This window comes from Typha angustifolia, chromosome 10, assembly GCF_048772165.1.
Source record: "Typha angustifolia cultivar Huaian chromosome 10, ASM4877216v1, whole genome shotgun sequence".
Lineage (NCBI taxonomy): Eukaryota > Viridiplantae > Streptophyta > Magnoliopsida > Poales > Typhaceae > Typha > Typha angustifolia.
The window spans coordinates 8,436,423-8,458,818 of record NC_133248.1 but is presented as its reverse complement, the minus strand read 5'-3'; the positions used below and the strand labels follow the sequence as shown (position 1 = coordinate 8,458,818).

Genomic DNA, 22,396 nt, shown 5'->3' with positions numbered 1-22,396 from the left:
AAAAAGGAAGAGAAGATGACAGGAGTTTGGAGATAGAGCCGGTTTGGTGAACACAAGCCGACTAGACTCATGCAATTGGCTAGCTTGAGCCAACTCATGATCGGCTGCTAGTCATGTTGGAGTGAGTGAGTGAGTGAGGAGTCACGTAGGTCCCAATTATATTTTAAAATTTAATAAAATTTATATATAGCACGCTTACATTTAACGAAATTATAGTTTATACTCTATATTTTTACTATTTACAAATTAAGCTTTATAATTTAGCGAATATGTGCACTAAACATCCTGCTTTAAAATTTATTAATTAAAATTAACTAAACATCTGAGTTAAATTAACTATACTAAGAAAATTATAAAAATATCATCAACTAAGTCATTCTAAGGATGTTTTAGTTATTTTAAAAATAAAGATATTTCAGTCATTTTAGAAATAAAATATCTCTACTTAACTAAATATTCTCACGGTGTTAGTTTAAGTCTAACTCAAAGTATTTTCTACGTATATTTGTTAAATACTCGATTTATAAATAGTAAAAATATAGATTATAAATCACAATTTTGTTAATACTCAAAGTGTTATATGCAAATTTCCCCCGAAAAAAATCTAACCTCATTGCGTTGTCTTCTCGTAGAGTCGAGATAGAAATTGAACCAAGAACTCCAAAACGGTCTTTCCAAGAAAGAAATTGCACCGACAAGATGCCCGGCTGCAGAGGCTTTGCTCACTGTCTCCAAGAATGATCGAGGAGAGGAACTCGGTGCTTTCAAAAAGATTCAATGTTGTGGGCAAACATAGGTGCAGAAGTACTAAGCACAACTGTCGACCGTATAGAAGGGTAGAATACTCATTTTTCACTATCAAACGAGCACACACAGGAGGATTCATTGGGTTGAGACATCTTCGAGCAACAGAGAATATATATATATCTTGGCCTTCTTTAGAATAATACCACACTATAGCTTATTGGACTTCTTACAAAGCCTTTGCACTATGCATGGCCTGGCTTTCCACACTTTAAAGCATAGATTTGTTTGAAGAAAGACGAAGACGGAGGAAGCTTACAAATATATGATGGGAGAGAACTCCAAGGCGTGTTATCCAGATAGGATGTAGGAGCAAAAGATTAGAAACAGTTGTGCACCCATCGTAAGCCTCAATGGTTGAAGAATGTAATCATAGGGAAATTGGCATTATAGATTTTGCAACCTCTTCAGGACTATTCAGAGACCGAGGATTTCTTGATTGGTAGTGAAGTGATGAATGAAGAGAGGCAACACGATGATTTCTAGAGACAGTCCTTTGTTAAGTTCGGTGATCCTTCCGTCAAATGGACTCTATATTAACCCTCCCCCCTCTCCCTTTTTTTTCCTCTTGGATCCACTTTAGAGTTAACTAATCGTTGAACAATTAAGATATAAAAATATACAAACAAATAAGAATTGTTTTAAGGATATACATGCAAAGTAACCCTCTTGATAATCGCTAGTAGTCTTTTTTCTTTTTTACTGTGTCAAGGTAACTAGCATTTGCTACAGTGAAGCAATGAATGCCTGGTAAACCAAAATGGGGGCTCACCCTAATCCATTTAGAGGTGTTTTCTAAAAACCCAATAACAAAAAAAGGAAAGAAAACGCATCAATCCGAGATAAACATATAACGACAGGTGATAAATAAAAATAATACCTAAAAAAATTAAAGAAGTTAAATATCCTAAGTTCCGCAATTGGATAGCAAAACCTTACGGCCCAGGCTGCAAAATTCTGGAAGAGCCATATGTTACATATGGAAACTTAAGCTCTGATATTATATTAATTCACTAGCTCACTTATATATTATTTATTGGCGATAATATCAACAACTAAGTTAGCTTAAATTATATGTATGCATGGATCAGTGTGGTGACAAAAGATGAATCAAGTCCGACACTAGTTGATGCTTTTATACATAATTGAATATACTATGCCAAGCCAAAGTGTTGATCTAATCTGTCTACAATGTTTAAAGGTCATGAGCTATGAGATCTGATCCTATTGAATCTAGTCAAGATAGAGTCTGGACAAATCTCAAACTTCCACATGTTCATTAGTGGACTAACCCGGGCTCCACTTGAGAAGCCAGCAGTGCTCTCAGTGTGTATATATATATATATATACTGGAAGGGCACCACAAAGGAACAACATGGATGACATATCTATTAACTATGAGGGCCCTTAGTTGTATAATAAGAGTGTAATGCCAAAGAGCAGCAACCAAATCAAGGGGGCAATTTGTTGTTCACTCTCTTTCTTGTCCTTATCTTGTAGTTCTGTAGGATGGTAGATCTCTAAAAGTGAGGTGGTATGAAATGCTTACTTGTATCAACTTGTAGAAGTGGCCAACAAAGCCCTACAGATTCAGAAAGCTTCATGAGGTCAGCTGATTTGGCTTTGTGATTTGCTGTGCTTTTCTCTATTTTGCCTCCACTTCTGAGTCCTGCAGGCAACCAGGACAAGGAATGAGACACAAATAAGGATGTGGAAATGGAGCTGCAGCTACTGTTAATGTATGTATTCTAAACGCCTGATTCTGCATCAAAACTGCATATGTGCATCTGAAACTTAAAAGGCTTTATAATACACAGACAAATCCACCCACCCACACAAGTGAAAAAAAGTTTTGAAATTTGAATCACAACTCTTATCCAACCCAAAAAGTTCAAGCCAATAGAGTTTTGCCTCTATAGAATACATCAGTTATTTCCACTTAGATTTTCTTATGCCATGAAATTTGTCAGCAATTTCCTCTAGATCCACAATTTAACTCAATAAAACAAGGTAGTATGACTGGCTGACTGCATCCATGTAGATGGCCTCAGAACTCAGAACAGGTCGCATCCAACTCAGCAGAGCCCATTGTTGAGTTATTAAAGATCAATCCTACTTTTGCATCCTACTGTAAATACTACTCAGAAAGACCGCAAGGAGAATACAATTTAGACAATACACAATGAATGCATAAACTCCTAAGGAGTTTCAAGATCCTAGAGGCTGAGCTAAGATTCTCCCCATGCTGCCAGTCAAGATATTCCCGGAGGTTGAGCTAAGACTTCCCAATAAATAAGGTACATTAGTCAAGATATTCCACAGAGCTTGTAACTTCCAGCCTTTCAGATATAGAAAGAAAACTTCTCCTTTCTTTGGCAGATTCATTTGACAGTAGAATTAACTGACATTTAGTAAAAAACTTTTATGCAGTATAGTTTGCCACAAGTATCACCATGTTTTTCTTCTTTGTTGTTTGTTCTGAGTTTTGAGAACACAAATATCAACATGTAATAAGGACCCCAAATGATCAAAAGAACTTGTTTGCAGATGAAAGGTTGTGTATACCATTGTTTAACAAATGGAATCCACCTGCCAGTCTGCCAATCTACCTGAAGGAAAATGAACGAAATCAAGAATGGGTAGTGATAATTAACGCGTGTACCTCTTTGAAGGACTACCTCTGCTAGACGAAAGTTAAAGTTGCTGCAGGTCCTGCATCCAGAGGACATTGCCGGATGACTTCAATATTTGAAGAGTGTCGTGTCGTTGGTAAGATCTGCAAATAATTAAGTGGCTTTTGGATGCAGTTTATTCCTTAAATTTGGTTAGCAGTATTATTTCTTAGACTTGAATAAGGTAACTTGAACAGGTTAAAAAAAAAATATAATGTTTGATTTATAAACCCATTTAGTGGTATCATAATTACCCTCTATAATGAATAGATGTGGAAAAGAAATAATTGATAATTGAAGCCATGTATTTTCAAGGGCAATATGGTACTTAAATTTTATTGATAAATAATGGGATAGATGGATAGAGATAGATTTTAATAGGTAGCCAATAAACCAACCCATTTTACCTTGAGCTTAGGTGTTCACAAAACTAATTTAAAAATAAACCTATACTCTCTATCCAAAAGAGGAGATTTTGAAACAAAAACACTAGACAAGTTAATCAGAACTGTGTCCTAGTACATATAAAGTAGCCAATTATTGATTTATTTCGAAATATTAATTTAAGACATATATTATATTTTTCTTGTATTGCAAGAACTCGTAGACTTGCTAAGGCCTGATCAAGTTAACCAGATCACATTCATTGAGGCCACCACAAAAATTATTCACAAGGAAAGTGAATAATTATTTCATGGTACCTATATCTCAATGATTGTTTTGGGTGGATTCTTAACAGGTATGCAACCATATACGATAATGGTGAGAATAAGGGCAAGAAATGCCTATCTCAAGCAAAACCATAAACATGCAAATTGAATGACATTTAATTATTCAAGAATATATTATTCTACAAATATCATGTAATTCAGAGGCTTTACCTTCTTAAGAACAAGGTGATAGAGCACAACAAGAATTAATACATCGATGTGAGTAAAGCATATAACCCAAAAATTATCTATTCTACTACCTCTGCTGATGATTCTAAGATGTTAACTACATGTTAGCCTCAACCTCTTTTGGCCGCCACAGAGTCTTTTGTATACACAAAAAGCCCTCGTTATCCTTTGAGTAAGTCGTGCGGACCTCCCACTGCAGAGATTTTGCAATGTTCTCCAACTCACTTATGGTCTCAATATTGTCTCTCACAATCAAGAAGCCTTCTGGTCTCAGTATTCTATCCACCTCAGCAATTACTGGCAATAATTTGCATCTACAAAGGAATGACACCAATTATAAACCGTCATGGTAACTAATTTGGGATGTGAAGCATCTTATAGTCTTATATAGTTAAACGACAAGCTATAGTTACGCTAACAAAAGAAAGGCCCTCAAGAAGTCCCATGTACAATCTCAGGATACATCATGAATACTACCCTGAAAACTTTAGCAACATGATGATCATCATTTCATTGAAATTGGTAGACTTTTTGCAGGTATCCAATTAGATCTTCAAGAATCTGAAAATCATCCTCTCAGAAGCTCAAAAGGTTTTCAGAATTTCAGCAGAGGACTTACTTAGATTAAAGGATAATCCCAAAATGGTACAACGTCACCATTTCACCAATCATCACTTCTACATTTCATCCATTTAAGGTGTCGATATGCAAAATCTAATACAAAGGATTATGGCAGCGACAAATAGTAATAATAATTGCTATAAGTTATTAGTTTCATACTTCAAGAAACATATTAGTATCAAGGAACTGAGTTACAATGCAGGAGTGAAATACAAATAAAAAAAAAAAAACTAACCTCTTTTTAAGTTTGGAGAATAGATGATCAGAATGTAGAAGATCATATGTCCTTGGGTAAGTGCTGAACGATTCACACCAATCATGATACATTCCAAACAACCCGCGCTCATAAATAATGGGAAGTGTGTCTGGTGAATCAACTGATACGATATTCATGACCCACACTTTCAGGTCCCGCAAAGCCGCAGCAAAACTGCAAGAGAATAACTATGTAAAATTGACTTCCAAGTAAAAGTATGAGAAGAAAGCATTGAACACATGGTCTATTATGTTCATAAGAAAAACGCATGGTCTATTATCCTGTTAACAATCAACGTTAAAAAGAAACTATCTACTTAACTATAATGAAACTGTAACAGGAAACTCAAAATGAAAATAAGCTTTATGATAAAAAAAGTATTTAATTGTAAAAAAGAAAAGATGTTCCATGATTTCAAAGATCATTTATTACCACATCATACAACATAGAAAACATAATAACCGGAGAAAAATAAATGATGCAATGGTAGGTCAATAGATCTTCTAGAACTCTATAGAGTAAAATATCATTACTAGTTCACGTGAAAAGAAAATACATTTCCTCCACAGAAAACACTCTGCAAGATTTATTACCATTGGGACCATAATGACTAGCTTATGGCCAAACATAAGTCAAAACATTATTTTACATGGGCATCAAAGCAAGGAAGCTCTCCGTTACATAATGTGTTGGGTTAGATAACATTGGGAACAAACACAAAGATATTGAAGTCCTAAGCAAGATATTGTTGAAGATAGTGGTTTCTTATGATCTTAACCCCTTCATAATGTCATAGATGAGTAAGAGCCAATTAACCAGCAAATTTGCATTGTAGTAACATGGTAAGAATAAAGCGAATTACTTTGCTGACTCGACTGTGAAGTATGCTATACTTCTTTGGCAGCACGTGTCATGGTCTGAGTTCTTAGACAACAAAAGCAAGTTGCAAGATTTCTTTTACTAGGCATGAAGATAAGTGCTATATGCTTACCCCCCATATATAGATCTCATGTCCAGGACATTCCTGACTCTAGACCAGTTGATTCCCACACTATATAAATAAGATTTACTTACGACCCGCTTCCAGTGCTCATAATCTGCCACAAAATCTTCAGGGGCAGGTTTTCCGTAAACTCCAACCTGGGAACTGTTTAACCAGTAAGGTGACTTCTCCAGCCTCAGCGGCCACTCATCTGGCCATTGTGACCCATGAATAGTAGGATCTACAGGCAATTTGTGCATACATGCTTGCAATGGTATATTCCTGGATTATAAGGACAATGAAGTAATGAGCCTGTAAGATTAGCACACCTCAAAAAAGGGAGAAATATCTGCCAAGGTAGATGCCTACTCGGTAAATAACAGACATACCAGGCTGCATCTGGCTGATCAAATTCTTGACAGAGCGGTGGGCTTTGTTCTGGTCTTTTCTCATAGCATTTGTTGTCAGATGGTTTTCTGAAAATCGCCAAACCCACTTCATTTATCTTATCATATGTTTTTTTCACCATGTCCCAGCACATGGCTTTCGTTAGAGCAGACATGTCTAGCAAATTCCAAATGAAATATGGTTAGCTCTGACTATAACTTTTAATTAGTGAGTAGCTGTAAGTGGCCATGCAAGATCTACATGTATGAAAGGTTTTTTTTAACATAATTACCAATGAAAACTTTTGAAATATCACAATTGTCACTACATTCATTAAAATATCATAATTGCCCCTAAAATTATTTTACTCTTTCAAAATTGCCATTATAGTCAGTTTTTGGCAGTATATGCATAGAAAATTCCTAACAAATAGTTGTTAAGATGAACAAATACATAAAAATGATTAAAATACTCTTTTCTTTTTGGAGTTTAAAGCATAAAATATTCATCATTGACTTTTTTCTTACAAAAAAAAAAAATTTCTTTTCTTGTACTATGATGTCGATATCATTATATAGATTTAAAACCATTTTAAGTAATTTATCCAAAGGCAAAATGGTCTTTCGTCAATCTAAGTTCAGTAATAACTATGATTAGTTAGATCTAACTGAAGAGGTGGCATTTTTATCAAAGTCCAATACTTTTGGTCGCAGTCACAATTTTCTGAAGAAATGTAGTGGTTATCATGATATTTTGAAATTTTTAGGTAGCAAAAAATCCCTATATAGAAACTATGAGGATCATGGGGTAGAATTTTCATGAAATTCCAGAGTTTTGAGGTCCAACTCATGAATAACGTATTTCAAAATTGCAAGGTCTGAAACTAAAGTTGCATAATAACAAGTACTGTAGCCTGGTAGGATTGCTTTGGCAATCTAATGTTGCAATCATGAATTTCCAAATAAAAAGAAAACCCAGTCAGATGATTGTACGAATTGATTCAGGTAAAAAATTTCATCATGAGGCAGGCTCTAAGAAACATAAAGCACTAAGGTACTCTTCTTTCATAAAATATCTACACTTCTATGAAAGGCTGAAACATTTACTTTTCCTCCTTATTTAAATGACTAACAAGGATGAACTTTTACCATTCCATATCCCAGCATCTTCCGGAACCTTCCGATAAACAGGAGTAGCAGACCACACAAAGTAACCACCAGGACGTAGTAGCCTATTCAGCTCCAACAAAAGCTTACCACCTGTAAGTTACAACTTGTGAGATCTCAGAGCAACTTCTCAAAGCATGCAAACTTGCCTAATTTGAAACACCTTCAATATGCCACGGTACTCTACAACGAGCACAATGAATAACATCAAAGACCCTGCTGGGAAACGGAAGTCTCTTGGTTCCCATAACAGCTGATATAGCTGGAATTCCTCTCTCAAGGGCAAACTGCACTTGGGCTTCATGCTCATCTTTGGGTGCAAATGACATGGTTAGCACATCTCTATCAAAGAGATAGCCTCCAAAGCTAGCAACTCCACAGCCGACATCCAAAACTACACGGCTTCGTTTTCCCCAAGCTATATCAGGCAGCGACTGCAATAAGGAGTCATGCATGTCAACACATCAGTACAGATATTTAATTGACTGTTAAATTTTTTTTTGCTATGGAATCGTAGACCTATGAAGCACGGATATGAATATAGAATATAGAGATACGACTATAGGGTTATGGAGATACAACAAATTCTTAAAAAAATGTGATATGAATACGACAAGGATACAATAATAAATTAATTAATAAAAATATATTTATAAATATATTTTCAACATCAAAGCATTTGCAAACTAAAATATTTCTCCTACTAGACTATACTAATATATTTCTAACATCAAAATATTGTATACAAACCCTACGACCTATACTAGCATATTCCCAAGTCCTAACATCAAAACATTTTATACAAATCCTATGGCCTATTCTAAATTCTAACATATTTCTCTTACCGCAACCAACTTCAAAGAAAAAAGAACATGTCCTGCCAAAGCGAAAGTGAAAAAGAAAGAAAAATTAGGAAAAAAGAAAGGAAAACAGAATATGCCTTTTCTCGGGAATGAGACGAGGATTGTCATCGCCCATTGCCATCTTCGTCATCGTTAGTGAGAGAAAAGAGTGACATTGTCATTGATGGAGAGAGGAAGAACCATGTCATCGAGAAAGAAAGCTCAGCATCAAGAGAGGAATGCACACAGGTTGTTGACAAAGGAAGACCGGCGCAGCACTATGGAGCATTGTCAAGATAAATGATGGGTATAAGGCTTGATAGCTCTTTCCTATCACTTAAGCTTAATAGGTCAGTAGTTTAACAGTCGATAGCCTCTTTTCACCCAATATAACCGCTGACCAAATACAAACCGTATCCATTGCACATCTAGGCATATCCAAGTCGAATCTAGCAATTAAAATAATTTATTTTTAGACCAAATATTCTCGATATCTATCAGATATATATCATGAGCATATCTAACCCATATTCGTATCCGATAAGTATCAAGTACAGATACTCCACCTGTTTTGGAATATCCGTGCTTTCTAGCATAGGACATTTGTAAACTTGGAAGTATTACATTTTCTTGATACATGAATTGTTAGAATATAAAAGGAGAAAAGCAACAATGGCTGTGCCATGCCACTATCGACATGTAATATATCTAATAAACTTTTTAGGATATTTAGAGATATTTTTTTTATCTTCATTGTAAGAACCAAAAAAAAAAATTAAATTAATTAGGAGTTGAGAGAGGAGGGTGCACGTGCATCCCCCTCCCCTCTCCCTCACCGGCACGCGACGAAACGCAACGGAAGATCTCGCCGAATACAATTCAGATTCGGGATCTTTGCTCTATAAATTAAACCCTAAAATTTTTTCTCTCCCCTTAATCCCCCTCAGCCCCCTCCCCCTCCTCTCTTCTTCCTCTCCTCCTTCGTTTTCTTCTTTCTCACCGTCGGAGTCACGCCGTGGAATCGGGCTACCGGAGCGTCGCCGGAGCCAACGAAGACCACCACGTGACTCCTTGGTAAGCCCTCTCCCACCCCTCAAATTTAATTTCAGTTTAATAAAGTAAATTAAAAATACCTAATTTGGGGGGGATTTCGGCTTCGGGCTACTACTGCTCGTGCTCAAGGGCTCCAAGCCGTTGGCCATGTGCCATGGTTGCCTTCTGGGAGAGCTCTTGTGGCTCTAATCACCGTCAACCGTGAGTTTGAGTGTGGTGGTCGTCATCGGCGACAACTTTTTCTCCACCTCGTGTGGTTGCTGTGGCCACGATTGTAAGAGGGGAAGCTTAGGGTGTGGCTAGCGACCGCCGACAGCAGCGGTCACCGATGGACTTTCTCTCTCTCTCTCTCTCTCTCTCTCTCTCTCTCTCTCTTTCCCTCTCTTTCTCTCTCGCCGTTCGATTTCTTTCGGTTCGGAGAAGGCAGACTCGGGCAACCCGAGTCTGGCCTTCTCCCTTTATGATTTGGATTCGGGTCAGATTGGATCCAAATCCAAGGAACCCGACCCGGTTCCATTAGTTAATTAGATTGGGCCTTGGGCCCAATCCATTTAAGTGTTAGTTGGGTGGGCTGCGGGCCAACTACAGCCCAGCTCAACTGATTTGGGCTTATTTTGGCCCAAATTAATAATTTGAGTTAAATTGTAGAAAATTTTTAATATTTTTTTTATTTAAAAATGTTACTGTTATTTATTATTAAAGATGGTAATTTTTAGCATGTGAGCTAGAGATTTGAGATTCAGTTGTCTTGCCTAGACTCAGGTGAGTGGATTCACTCACATATTTATTTTTATTATATTTCGTACCTTTTGTGAGAACATGTAAATTTTCTGTGTGCAAAAATTTATTTATTTCATCCTTACGTGCAAAAATTTAATTGTTACATTTTCTGTATGGATCTAATCATTATACTCAGTGTATCACCATACTTTGTGCAAATATTAAATTTGGTGAAAAGAAAAATAAGACTAGTATTTGTACGACTTAGAGAACAGTCCCGGTATAAATTGCTTGCGATTTTCCGTAGTGACCCAAATCTATCTGGAAGTCCAAAGGAAAGTCTTAAATCAGATCACTGCGGTGACTTTCTTAGGTGACTCTGGCGGAATTAGAAAACAGTCCTAGGATGAATGAGAAATTTTCTAAGTGACTCTAACTTCTCTCAAAGGATAGTGAAAAAGACAGAGTGTGTTGATCACATAGTGATACCATCTGATGACCCTAACCGGATCAGCTATAAAGAAAAGTCCCAAGTATCATCTCGATGTGACTTCTAATTGATGTGGATCTACAGGGTATAGACTCATTGAGACATATGACAATACAAATATTGAAAAGATGTTAATATATTAAAACTGAGCAAGGTTACAAGTTATGACTCGCTATTGTTATCATTGTCATTATTTAAAGAGCATGCCTATTGCAAATTGTTATAGATATTGTTGCTTTTAGTTTAATTTTATTCGACATTAATATAATTTAGAATTTATTTGATTTTCGAATGGATTCTACTCACTGAGCTATAGTTGTTAGCTCATGGATTTGTTTTCTTTTATTTATTATCTATCTCAGGTAATAGTCAGCGAGGCAACTAAGCGAGATGTACCCAAACTCTACCTCCACTTAGGATCCACCTATTTACTTTTTCGCTCTTTTGGATTTTATGCTTTAGATTAGAAGATAAATTTATTTCGTTTAGAGACTCAAAAACAATAACATTGTTTTATGTTTATTACAATTAGTTTTAAATTTAATAAAGCAGATCTTCATTTATTTATTTATTTTTGCCATCGTACACGTAGAAAGTATTAATAAGGCTTCGTATATCTTAAGCATATTGAGATGCATGGCCGGTCATGATTCCTATTTCGGGTCATAACATTCATTATGTTAATATTTAGTTTTTGGTTTAAACATTTGTATTAAAACCTACATTATAGTGCTTTCTCTTTAGATTATTTTTATAAATAATTTTATTAAGATAAAATAATAGTTAAATATAGATATTATTCAACACATAATATGATTGATGAGTTAATACTTTATAATATAATTGAATACTTCATAATAAAATTGAACACATAATATTAATCGATTATAATTCAATAATTAAAACTAATATCTAGTTAAACGTAGAATGATGAAAATAATCAAAAACTTTATTTACCAGCGCAAAAATAATACCAGAATGTTGCATTAAATACTATCGATATTCTTTATAACTCATCCACTAATAGTATTGCTCAACATAACGTCTCACACGGTCTTCATACAAATAGAAATTTTATAGGATTGTGGCACACTAGAGCACACAAAAAGTTCCTAATGAACTGAGTAAAGAGATTTTTTTTCCTGAATAAACATAAACCAACAAACAAAAATCCACACTGAGAAGCCAATTGGAAATTTACCAAAAGTATAGATAGACACAAGTGTTCAAAGAAATCGCACCAAATCCATAGGAAAATAAAAAGATCAAAGACAAGAAGACAATTAACAACTGTAAAAGATGATGGTGCAACAATAGTTCTACATAAAAGACCATTTCCCAATATATGATAATCACATAGGAAAGCATACCTCCTGAATGAAATCTATGTAGTGGAGTGCGCCATGTTTAAACTGAGTCCCACCCCCAGGAAAAGTAAGGTACTCTCCAGAAACTTTAACCCAATTTTGATGCCCCTTGTATGCTACAAGCTTGGTATGAGGAACATTGTTGTACCATATCTGTAGTATAATGCTGCTTCTAAGATGTAGAATATAGTTTAAATGGACAAAAAAAGAAGCAATATCATAAGGCATATGAAAGGGCAAACATATACCATGTCCCTGCTCTTGGGCCATTCTATAGGACGTTTATATCCATTTTGAAGAGGAACAAGACAGGTTGGAGGCTCTTCAGGGCAATGTCTCTCACGATGTTCATAATGTTTGGTGCTTCGGAGCTTCTTGATAGCTTTCTCATTGTCAAGACAAGGTATGTAATCAGACCCTGCTGTGGCATTACAAAGTTTCCAAATGAAACTTAATTGGCCACCTGGTGAGGAAGACGCCTGTAAATCCTTCTCATCTTTTGATTCCGCAGCTTGAGTAGACCATGTCTTGTTCTGGTTATCGGTCTCATTTAAAAGTTCAAACTGTGCCCCATCTAGAAGCATCTCTTTTGATTTTGAGCCCAGGTCCTTGTCTTCATTTTGTTCCATCTCTATCTGACGTTGGTCTTGCTCTTCCTGTTTTCTATCACCTTCAAATTTCTCCTCTTGCTCTAACTTCTCAGTACCAGATAGTTCTTGTTGTTGTTGTCCATCATTTTCAGTTTCCTTAGAATTATCTTCTGGGCCTGTCTGCAGCTCATCATACCTGTTTTCTCTGTTCTTCTCTGGGTCATTTCTGTCAATTGTTTCTCCTCCCTCATTTCCCTTAAACTCCTCTTGAATCTTGTCTACTGGGTTCTCATTTGTTTTCTTTGTCAAATTTTGGTCCTGCGAACCATCTAAATTTGGTTCATTCAGAGACTCTTTCACCAATTCTTTAGCTACTTCCCCCGAGCTCTGCTCAGATGGCTGAGATTTAGTCCGAGAAGCTTGATCTGTCGCCTGAGATCTAATCTCCAGGGAAGACATTTCTACTGGGATAATGGTCGAGGAGGTCATCATCCATACACCAACTAAAGAAAGAGCAACAAACACAACAACAATTGCAGTCGAGCAGTATGATGATGATGGTCTCCTACCATCTATCCGAGTGCTTCTACCAATCATCATTTTTTACATGAAAAAGGCCCTCAAATAATCTATCTAGAAAGGGAACTTGATCAATTCACAACTCTAAACACTTTGCGCAGCAGCTAACAGATCCAAGATAAATCTGCACAGGCAGAAATATTCTATTACAGCAGAATGTTCGCCTTTAGATATGCACCGAATTGAATAGATTATAGATTCACTAAATCATTACTGCACAACAGTTGATTACAAGCTAAACAGAACTAAATTGTTGCACTTTTCACAACTTCTAATACACCAAGCACCGGAGATGGCATACATGAAAACTAACATTTTCTACTTAAAGAAGATTCCATTCATACGAAAAGAAGATCCCATATGCTAGCAAACACTCATTAACGATCATCAAATAACAAAATAATATGAGTGCTGAATGCGAAATCGCAATTCTCTCATATTTAATCAGCTCCGTTTCCCGAAAAAGAAACCGTAAGCAGCACACAGATCTCAAACAGTACTCTTGTCGACAAAAGTTGCAAAAGAGTTCATCGGCATAAAAGGTTGCACTAAAACCAGATCCACAACATGAGATGACTCCTTCCAAGTACAAACATCAAAGCAAGCAATAACCAAATCCGAAGGCAAATTAAAATCTCACGGCAAAACAGAATCGTAAAAGCAAAGAACCACTCATTCTGCTGCAATCTACCAGCAAGAATTCAAACAAAAGAGCAAAAGAGAAAAAAGAGAAAAACCTAAATCTCAAGATCTACAAATGGAATCGCAAACAGAGTCCGCTGGATTTTTATCCAGAAACAACGAATCAAACCGCAGGGATGGATCCGTACATCCTTTAGCTGGAAACCCGCTTCGGATCTCGACGGAGAGAGAACAGAAGACGAAGAGATTCGAGGGCTTTCTTTCCTCTCCCAGCTAGTACCGGATTAGAAGTACCCACGACATCATTACGATCAGTACTGCAATAGTTAATCCATTTCAGAAATAATAATTAAAGAACGATAAAATAAACAAGAAAGCAACTACAATGGCGCGGAAGCAGAGGGAGAGGGGAGCCAACTGCGGGTAAATTCAAAACAAATGCGGGTGTAAAAGATTAAAAGGAGAAAATAAAAACGTGAGCAGAAAGAGTAAAATTGGGAAGGGTAGAAACGTCCGACGAATTACATCCATCCGACAGCTCTTAATTCGGCGGGATTAGTGCACTCTTGCGTCAGAAGTGGGTCGGGTGTTTGATGTAACAAGGCAGTCCATTTTACATTTTTATCCCTCTCATATATAATTATTCGGGAAATTATATAAAAACATACCATTTGTTTAGTTTATCACTTTATTCCCTACTATAATATAACTCTTACTTTCTCTATTATATTTTATTGAACGAATATTATAGTTATATTTATTAACTTTGATGGATTATTCTCATCTACTATTAGAATAATTGGACGAATTCGAATATTTATTGATAAGTCAAACAAATAGCTAAATACTAATTCTAATTATTTTACACTATTTTTTATTAATTAAAAAGTGATTATAAAAACTTGTTTATAAAGAGAAAAACCAGAAGCAACAGAATACGAGTTATTTTTTTTTCTATTTTTATATTACCACATCAGTATTTAATGGATATTAAATTACAGAAAAATAATTTGAAAAGAAATGCTCTCATCTCATCCATGGGGAAAACAAAAAATAGGTGTGAATGACAAAAATAAAAATTATCCGAATTTCTGATAAAAAAATAAAATATAATTATATTACAAAATCTTTCGGATTCAATACTAACCAATTAGTTACTAAAAGTGATTTTTATTTATTGATAAATTAAGGAGTATATGAGATATTTTTTATTATTTATCCTTTTTTTCTTAATAATAGAAGATGCAGAAAAATTTATACATGAGTTATTCTTTTTATAAAAATTAGATAACTAAGCGAGAGAAATAAAATATGACTAATTTATTTTTATAATTTAAAAGGGTGATGGATACTTTATTAGTATTATTTAATCTTAATTATTAAATTAGGAGAGAGAATTTTAATGGTTAATAAAGGAGGGAGAAATTAGTAATTCTCGAATCATTCTTCTAATACGTTAGTGAAACGAAGTGTCAAAAACACCTGGCCCTTTTGGTTTGTGCGCCTTTCCACAGTAAAGAATAGTAGAGACCCGTCACCACTTCTCTCTCTGGAGAACTCCGGAGGGCAAGGCTTCTCCGTCTCTAACCCTTGCTCGCGCATCCGACTCCAAGGAAAAGGCTCGAAGATCCCTTTCCCCATTTCGACAGCGCAAAATCGGTGAGCCTAGTCTTTATTAACAGATTCCTCCTTTCTTTTGTGTCAATTTCGGTTTTGAAGCGCCAAGAAAGAAGATTTTATACCCATACTGTTAGATCCCTCGTTTCGATCATCTTCTTTTTGTTGATTGCAGACCACCAATGCAATCCGCAGTTGTTAATCAGAATAAATTGCACCGATTTGTCCCGAATTCCGGGTAATATTAGCTTATTTGGCAGCAATTCACGGTACGTTACTAGTTTTTTCTTTCTTCAACTGACCCAAGCTGGCATCTGTAGCTGTGGAAGTGTGTTCTGGAGAAAATTTGAGTGATTTAGTTCAGAAAGATACTGGAATTCAAGGTATTTAAGGCCGTGCACTTGGGAAGACGCCAACTTTATCTCTTGAATAGGTTCCATGGTTATGACCCGTGCTGCATTGGTTTGAAGTTAGAACCCAAGTCTAGGTATGCGTCTCAAACTAAAATTTCGAAATTACTTGCTTTATTTTTTCATGTACTACGTTGGAACTTTAAATTGAGGTGGGAGGTCGCAATATCCTGAAATATGGGGAATGTAACAAATACCAATATGATATTCTTTCTTTTTTCTTAGACTGGTAATCAAAGGACTGCCTTAGGCTTCTTGGTGGCTTGCAGTATGCTTCTATGTTGTCTTATTTACTTCATATATTTCATGCTTTAATTTTTCTTTTCAATTCTTTAGTTTGTTTTTAGTTATAATATTTGAAATCCTTTTCTCTTTATCCTCAAAAAGGTCAATATTTTGAACAATAGTTTTATGACGTTTATGGAAGAATGATTTCGTGCTTATGTTTTGTGTTCCTTTCTTTTTCGTTTTTGAATTTTCCAAAAGTTTTACTCTGCATTTTCTTATTTTGTCCCTTCTCCCTTTTCTTCCTTTTTATACTTGCAGTAATGCTGAATGTTTAAACTAGCTTTCTCCTTGTTTTGCTATTATAAGTATGAAAACAAAGAGAAAAACAAGGTATTGGTATCTCATGCTGTTATGGATTTTTCAAGGAGGCTGGAAAGAAATGGTTTTATTAAATGTGGTAGTAACAAACCATGCATGATTTTTCTTGTTTATTGATGAATATGTTATTTTAGGAGTTTAGTTGGTGGCAAATTTGCTATTAAGTTTTAATAAGAAAAAGGACTAAAAATTTATTTTATGCCATATAGGTATGCAACAAGCCTGTTTTTCTACTTCTTGTGCCTCCTCTCTAAAGTGCACTGCTTCCTTCGGAGTAAGTTGGATACATTTTATTGAAGTTGGAGAAATTGTTTATCCATTACATGGGCCTCACGGAAGAAAGGATGCAGTTAGATGGTGGAAGAAACGACATGGATTTACCCACCATGAATAGTCAGAATTTGAACATATCTACATGTGGTATCGATAAGGATGCATACCTCTTGTATTGTCGAGTTTGTCACTGTGCCGAATCTGACAGAAGGGGTGATGCTGCTTTGAGCTTCTTAGATATATCACCGCCATCACATGAATTGTTGGAAATTGATAATGCTGGAGACTCGAGTGTTAAAGTTACCAGAAAATTGCCCGAAAAGGACAACACTAGGCCTGAGAATGCTGAGAAGAATCCTGCATTTCTCGAGTTTATAAGCCCAGAAGGAGAGATATTTATATGTAGCACTGACACAGAATCAGGTTCTTGTGATTACCAAGACATTCTGATTGATCTAGGCTGTTCTTGCAAAAATGATCTTGCTCTTGCACATTATGCTTGTGCATTAAAATGGTTTGTAAGTCATGGATCTACGGTATGCGAGATTTGTGGAGCTGTTGCTAAGAACATAAGAATCGAGGATTTTAGAAAGGTTGTGGCTTCTTTGAAGGACAATGAAGCTTTAAGGGAGAGGACTGCTACTGGGGAAGTTGCTCACCTACGTTTGGAGGCAAATACAAGAGCCGATCCAGATGCTATAGCGGCAATTCGCAGGCAAAGGCTCAGTGAGATATCATTATGGTTTAATCCACATAGTACTTCCATAACAATGCCACAGGAACCTGTGGAGCAATTGTCCTTTAGCTCAAATAATAGCCCGACAAGAAATGTTGTTGCTATAGAGAATCCATTGACTAAACAGGATGTAGGAGGTATCGTGATTTTAGTTACAATGGGCCTCCTTATGATTACTATTGCATGGTTTACTGCTACTCATGTTGGTAAGGTATGTTTCTGTAGATGGTAGGTTCAAATGTTTACAATAAGTGCATTTTTGGAGACTTCAGTTTTTCTTAGTTCACCACTATTCTTCCTGGGAACAACTGAACAAGTAGTTATCTGTTATTTTTTAATGTGTCTTACTTCCTACTGGTAAGTCTTTATATGTTCATTTGAATTTTCATCCTTTTTATTTTGTGGAGTCAAAATTTACTTCAGGGGGAATCCATTATCTTAAAGGAATAGTCAGATAGAAATAATCTTCCTATTTTTTGTAGCATTGTCTGGTCACTACTTTGTAGTAGTATAATTATGACCAGAAGTGTGATATACTTTCCAGATCAAGTTAGAAAAAGAGAACTAAATCAAATGCGAACTAGATTGAATGCTGCATGCTTATTGGCCACCTAATTAAATTAGTTGGTAATAGCAAAATTTTCCAAGTCGATAAGTTAATAATCACTTAATCCATTAGTTCATAGAATCATAGTAAATCAGTACAGCCTAGAACCAATAGATAAAATCAAAGTCGACGCTTCAAATCGTGTGCTCGTCGATAAATAACATATAAATAAACTTTACCTTTTGAAATTACTTCACATAATTAGAAGCAAATTAGGCATATACTTGCCTTGAGTTAGGGTAAATGCTCTCGGTCCTACTCATCGTTTTCTTCTGATGTCAATGAAGTTTGAGGTACAAAACAATTATTAACAGAGTGAAAAGAAAAATATGAGTAATAATGGAAACAGTAAAGAGAACGATAGGCGACCCTACTGTTTGGAACTTATACTGGTACATCCTGTCATTCACTTGTAGTTGTAATAAGCAAGAGAAAAATCAGCTCATGACCAGAGATGATGAAATCAGCAAAGGTAAAATAGAAACTAAGTGGAAAAGAAGCAAAAACATGCATCTTTCGAGATGGGTTACCAACTTGCCTGAACTTCTTATCATTGATCTAGTTTCCTTCTAATATCTGTTCTTTAAGGTTTTTATTCAAGAGGATTAAGGTTATTTTCGTTTTATTTTATGAGAGGTTTTTCTTCCACCGTCATTGGCAGTGCCAAGGGATCTATGCCTTTGAGATCCTGAGGGATTGCTAACTGTGAAGTTTTTTTATGTTTTATCATGGGAGTCGTGAAATGCTCAATGTTCTTATGGAAGTCAAAAGCTTCAATTGGTATCATCTATAATTGAAAACCATGTCTTGGAGATTGCTCCTTGCTATTCTGACAATCCTAAACCAACATATTCCTCTCAATTTTAGGAGGAACACCACATGAAAGTTTTATCAGTAGGGGAATCTATTACCAAATTTGAACTCATAAGTTGTCCCTATTGTGCTAAAAAATGTTAAAATGTTCTGTAGCATAATAGGATTCATGGTTATATTGAATCAGTATTATTATTTTGTCAAAGGTCCAAAATAAGTTATTGATAATTATCAGATTATATGACATATTCTGCTTGTGCTTTTATTGTTTTATACTCCTATGGAAGTGATGACAATTCACATGACTATATATTTGGTGGATTTGCAGAACGTTGCTAAAATTGGTCTTCATGTGCTTCTTGGAGTCATATGTGCATTAACGGTTTTGATCTTCCTTAGATTTGTAAGTAGAACCTTGACTCTTTACAACCTTTATATAGTCTTTTTTTTTTTATGCTTTAAGCATTTTTCTTTCCATCTCCTTTGGGCTTGTTTCATCATATATTATGCGTACAAAGATAAAGTGATCAAAATACCAGCGTACTTGCAGTTCTACTTTCTGGTTGGTTCGGTGGGTAGTATTAGGTATCATACAGCTACTGTGAAATTCTTTAATAGGTGAAATGCTATAATAGTTCGTGCTGGCAAGAAGTTTGTATACCATAAATCTATGTGTGTGGACCGGTGGTGGGTGTGTGATATAGAAATGGAGTACCACTTGGACTATCTTTGCTACTATGTTTGTGGTAGTACTCAATTTAGGTGCTAGAAGCCTGCTGTGGATTTCATAGCACATTCAATACCAAAAGGAACAAAATTTTAAATTGGAACTCATTATTCTCAAGGATTTTGCTGTTATTTGCAATATTCCGGACTTGTCTTGTTCCACTATGTGGAATTCAATAGTCATATAATCCAGATACTAATAATGTAAGGAACAACTAAGTTATGTGGATTCAGGAAATATTGGAATCACAGTTTAGAGGTGGCTAATTGACAGGTTAAGGCCATGTATTTCTTTTGTAGTAGTCCAATATAAAACATGTTCATTTGTTATCAGGCTTTCAATATATAGTGAATCAAAACAGTTAAAACTAGTACTCTTGTTCTGGTTATCCATGTTGATTAGGAGGGTCCACTACAAAAGAGAAGTTGCTATTCTGATGAATAAATGCGGATAGAAACCTGTTTTATTTTCTATTGATTAGAAGAGTCCATTGCAAAAGAAAAGTTGTTATTCTGATGAATACATGTGGACAAGAATATGATTGGTGCAGAAGATTTTCTTTTAAGGAGCAGATTTATAAGGATAGCACTTGCAATGTAATAGAGTACTCCTAGGCTTGCTAGGGTGCAAGATTAGGGTCAGATGAAGGTGAAGGCATTTTATACACTCTTTTCACCAAGTAGAACCTTTTGACTAAATAGTTGAGGCTGGAGTTGATTTTGAGATAATAAAATTCTAAAATTCCCATAAACATATATAAAAATTTCTCTGCTGAGGTAAGATTTTTATCTCCTACCAGTTATCCCCTTAGTTTCCAAGGATAAAAAGAAATATTGATGATAAACTTGTTCCTATAACTTTGATTGACTTTCATATTGCCCCTGAACAAGTTCATGGCATTAATACGATGAGATGAACCATAACACTAGTGAATCTCAATATTTTACACATGCATTTTTGGTTAAGTACTTCTACTGCTATTCTAGGTGTGCGCTTTTTGAGAGATGGTTCTTTCTGTTTTTTATTGATCGTAAAATTACAGTACAAGTTTTCTCTTCTGACTGATCATGCTGTGTTCTATTGAAGATATTAATGCCACTTCTGCTGTCCAAATAGGGGTCAGACTTCCTTCTCACAATACAATTGAAGTTCTATTTTCTAATGACAGGTCGTGCCTAGAATAAAGTATGGACCAGCACGATACTGGGCTATGTCATTCATATTATGCTTTCTTGTATTTGGAGTATGGGCTTCTCGGACCCATGATATCCGTTCTACGTGATTTCATTTCCACGAAATTTGTCTCTCCTCTACCATGCTTCCTGATGCTTCCCCAAAGGTCAAGCAATGAACCATTTTCTGTTAGCAGCCTCCTATGGTAGATTTGGACCTTTCAGTTCAGGTGCATCAGAGTATTGGCTTCGGGCACGTTGAGGACCCAATGCATGGATTACAGAACTTCCATTTATGTATCAGTTAGCAGCAATGGCAATCTCGAATGACTACTGGAACACCATCGATGTGTTTTCCATCATGCAATCTGTGTTCCACTAGAATTACACTTTTTGAGAAGCATACCTTTAGATTTTTGGCCTTTTGAACTGATTTGAGTATGTGCTGTCTTTTTTCTTCCTTTCTTTCTCGGAAGACCTTGTATAGTAATATAGCTCTTTGTACATTTATTTTTCCAGCATTAATCAGGCAAAGGATATAAAAATCTTTTGGTACTAAGTTTGAACTTAACCCTTTGTAAACACACTGGGATCCAGAAGTAGCAAGAAGCAAGTGTCGATGCTTCGTCATAACCTTGTGATCTAACAGTTTCAGTTGTCTCAAAAGATCCCAGAGCATGTGGCAGAGACCAAGAGAGCCATCAGACTTGAGAATTCCATCAATTGGACAACATTGATCTACTAGTCAGGTAATTTCTGCTTTAAGATGCTGCCGACTTCTCAGTCCGTAGAACCATTGATTTCTGGAACATATCTAATTCGGCACGTCTTTGTCTTCACTCTCAGAATTCTTTTGTAAGATTACTTTTATTTGGAACATATCTAATTTGGCACGTCAGTTGATTAGCGCTTAAGAATAGTGAAACGTTTTATTTGCCATTGCTAATGTGCAGAACAATTCTAGTGCTGGTCGCTAGGCTGTGTGCTATTGATTTTGGTGATGAAGATGTTGGAGCTCGCTGATGGATATTATGCTTGACTGATTGCCGTCCAGATTATTTTTAAACTCTGGTGATCAGAAACTTTATAAATCCATGGTTGGCCTTTGAAAGAGTTACCAATCTTTTTTATACTCTCTAGCATGTGTATAGTCTCTTTTCCTTTGCTACATAACGTGTTGCCTTGATTGGTCTTCTTTCTTTTATTATCTCTTGAATAACGTAGAAGTCCATGGGATAATCTTGTGTACAGATTTTCCTACGGATTGGATCTATCTCACTTTAAGCGGTACCCATATTGGAGCATAGGACAATAATCGAGGCCTATATATTTTTATTATCTCCCCCTGTTTTGTTTCTCCATTTG

At 35.7% G+C, this 22,396-nt stretch overlaps 2 protein-coding genes across 4 annotated transcripts; one reads left to right on the top strand and one right to left on the bottom strand.

Moving 5' to 3' along the window:
- Window positions 1–4,286: 4,286 nt before the first annotated feature.
- Window positions 4,287–14,515, bottom strand: LOC140768388 (probable methyltransferase PMT26). Of its 2 annotated transcripts, none has more exons than XM_073108647.1 (9): window positions 14,166–14,515; window positions 12,508–13,552; window positions 12,263–12,412; window positions 7,951–8,221; window positions 7,770–7,880; window positions 6,624–6,798; window positions 6,244–6,516; window positions 5,232–5,426; window positions 4,287–4,689 (listed from the first exon to the last, which is right to left on the bottom strand). In XM_073108647.1, the coding sequence occupies exons 2-9, from the start codon at window positions 13,447–13,449 to the stop codon at window positions 4,473–4,475; spliced, it is 2,334 nt and encodes a 777-aa protein (XP_072964748.1). In that variant the 5' UTR covers window positions 13,450–13,552; window positions 14,166–14,515; the 3' UTR covers window positions 4,287–4,472. The 2 variants fall into 2 exon arrangements, with proteins under 2 accessions (XP_072964748.1, XP_072964746.1); XM_073108645.1 differs by having other exon boundaries at window positions 14,259–14,515.
- Window positions 14,516–15,565: 1,050 nt separating this feature from the next.
- Window positions 15,566–22,161, top strand: LOC140768600 (uncharacterized). 2 transcript variants are annotated; one of them, XM_073108935.1, is made up of 7 exons: window positions 15,566–15,729; window positions 15,863–15,925; window positions 16,008–16,174; window positions 16,913–17,923; window positions 19,461–19,535; window positions 21,028–21,780; window positions 21,985–22,161. In XM_073108935.1, exons 4-6 carry the CDS (start codon window positions 17,027–17,029, stop codon window positions 21,139–21,141), a joined length of 1,086 nt encoding a protein of 361 aa, XP_072965036.1. In that variant the 5' UTR covers window positions 15,566–15,729; window positions 15,863–15,925; window positions 16,008–16,174; window positions 16,913–17,026; the 3' UTR covers window positions 21,142–21,780; window positions 21,985–22,161. The 2 variants fall into 2 exon arrangements, with proteins under 2 accessions (XP_072965036.1, XP_072965037.1); XM_073108936.1 differs by having other exon boundaries at window positions 15,863–16,174; window positions 20,976–21,780.
- Window positions 22,162–22,396: the final 235 nt, after the last annotated feature.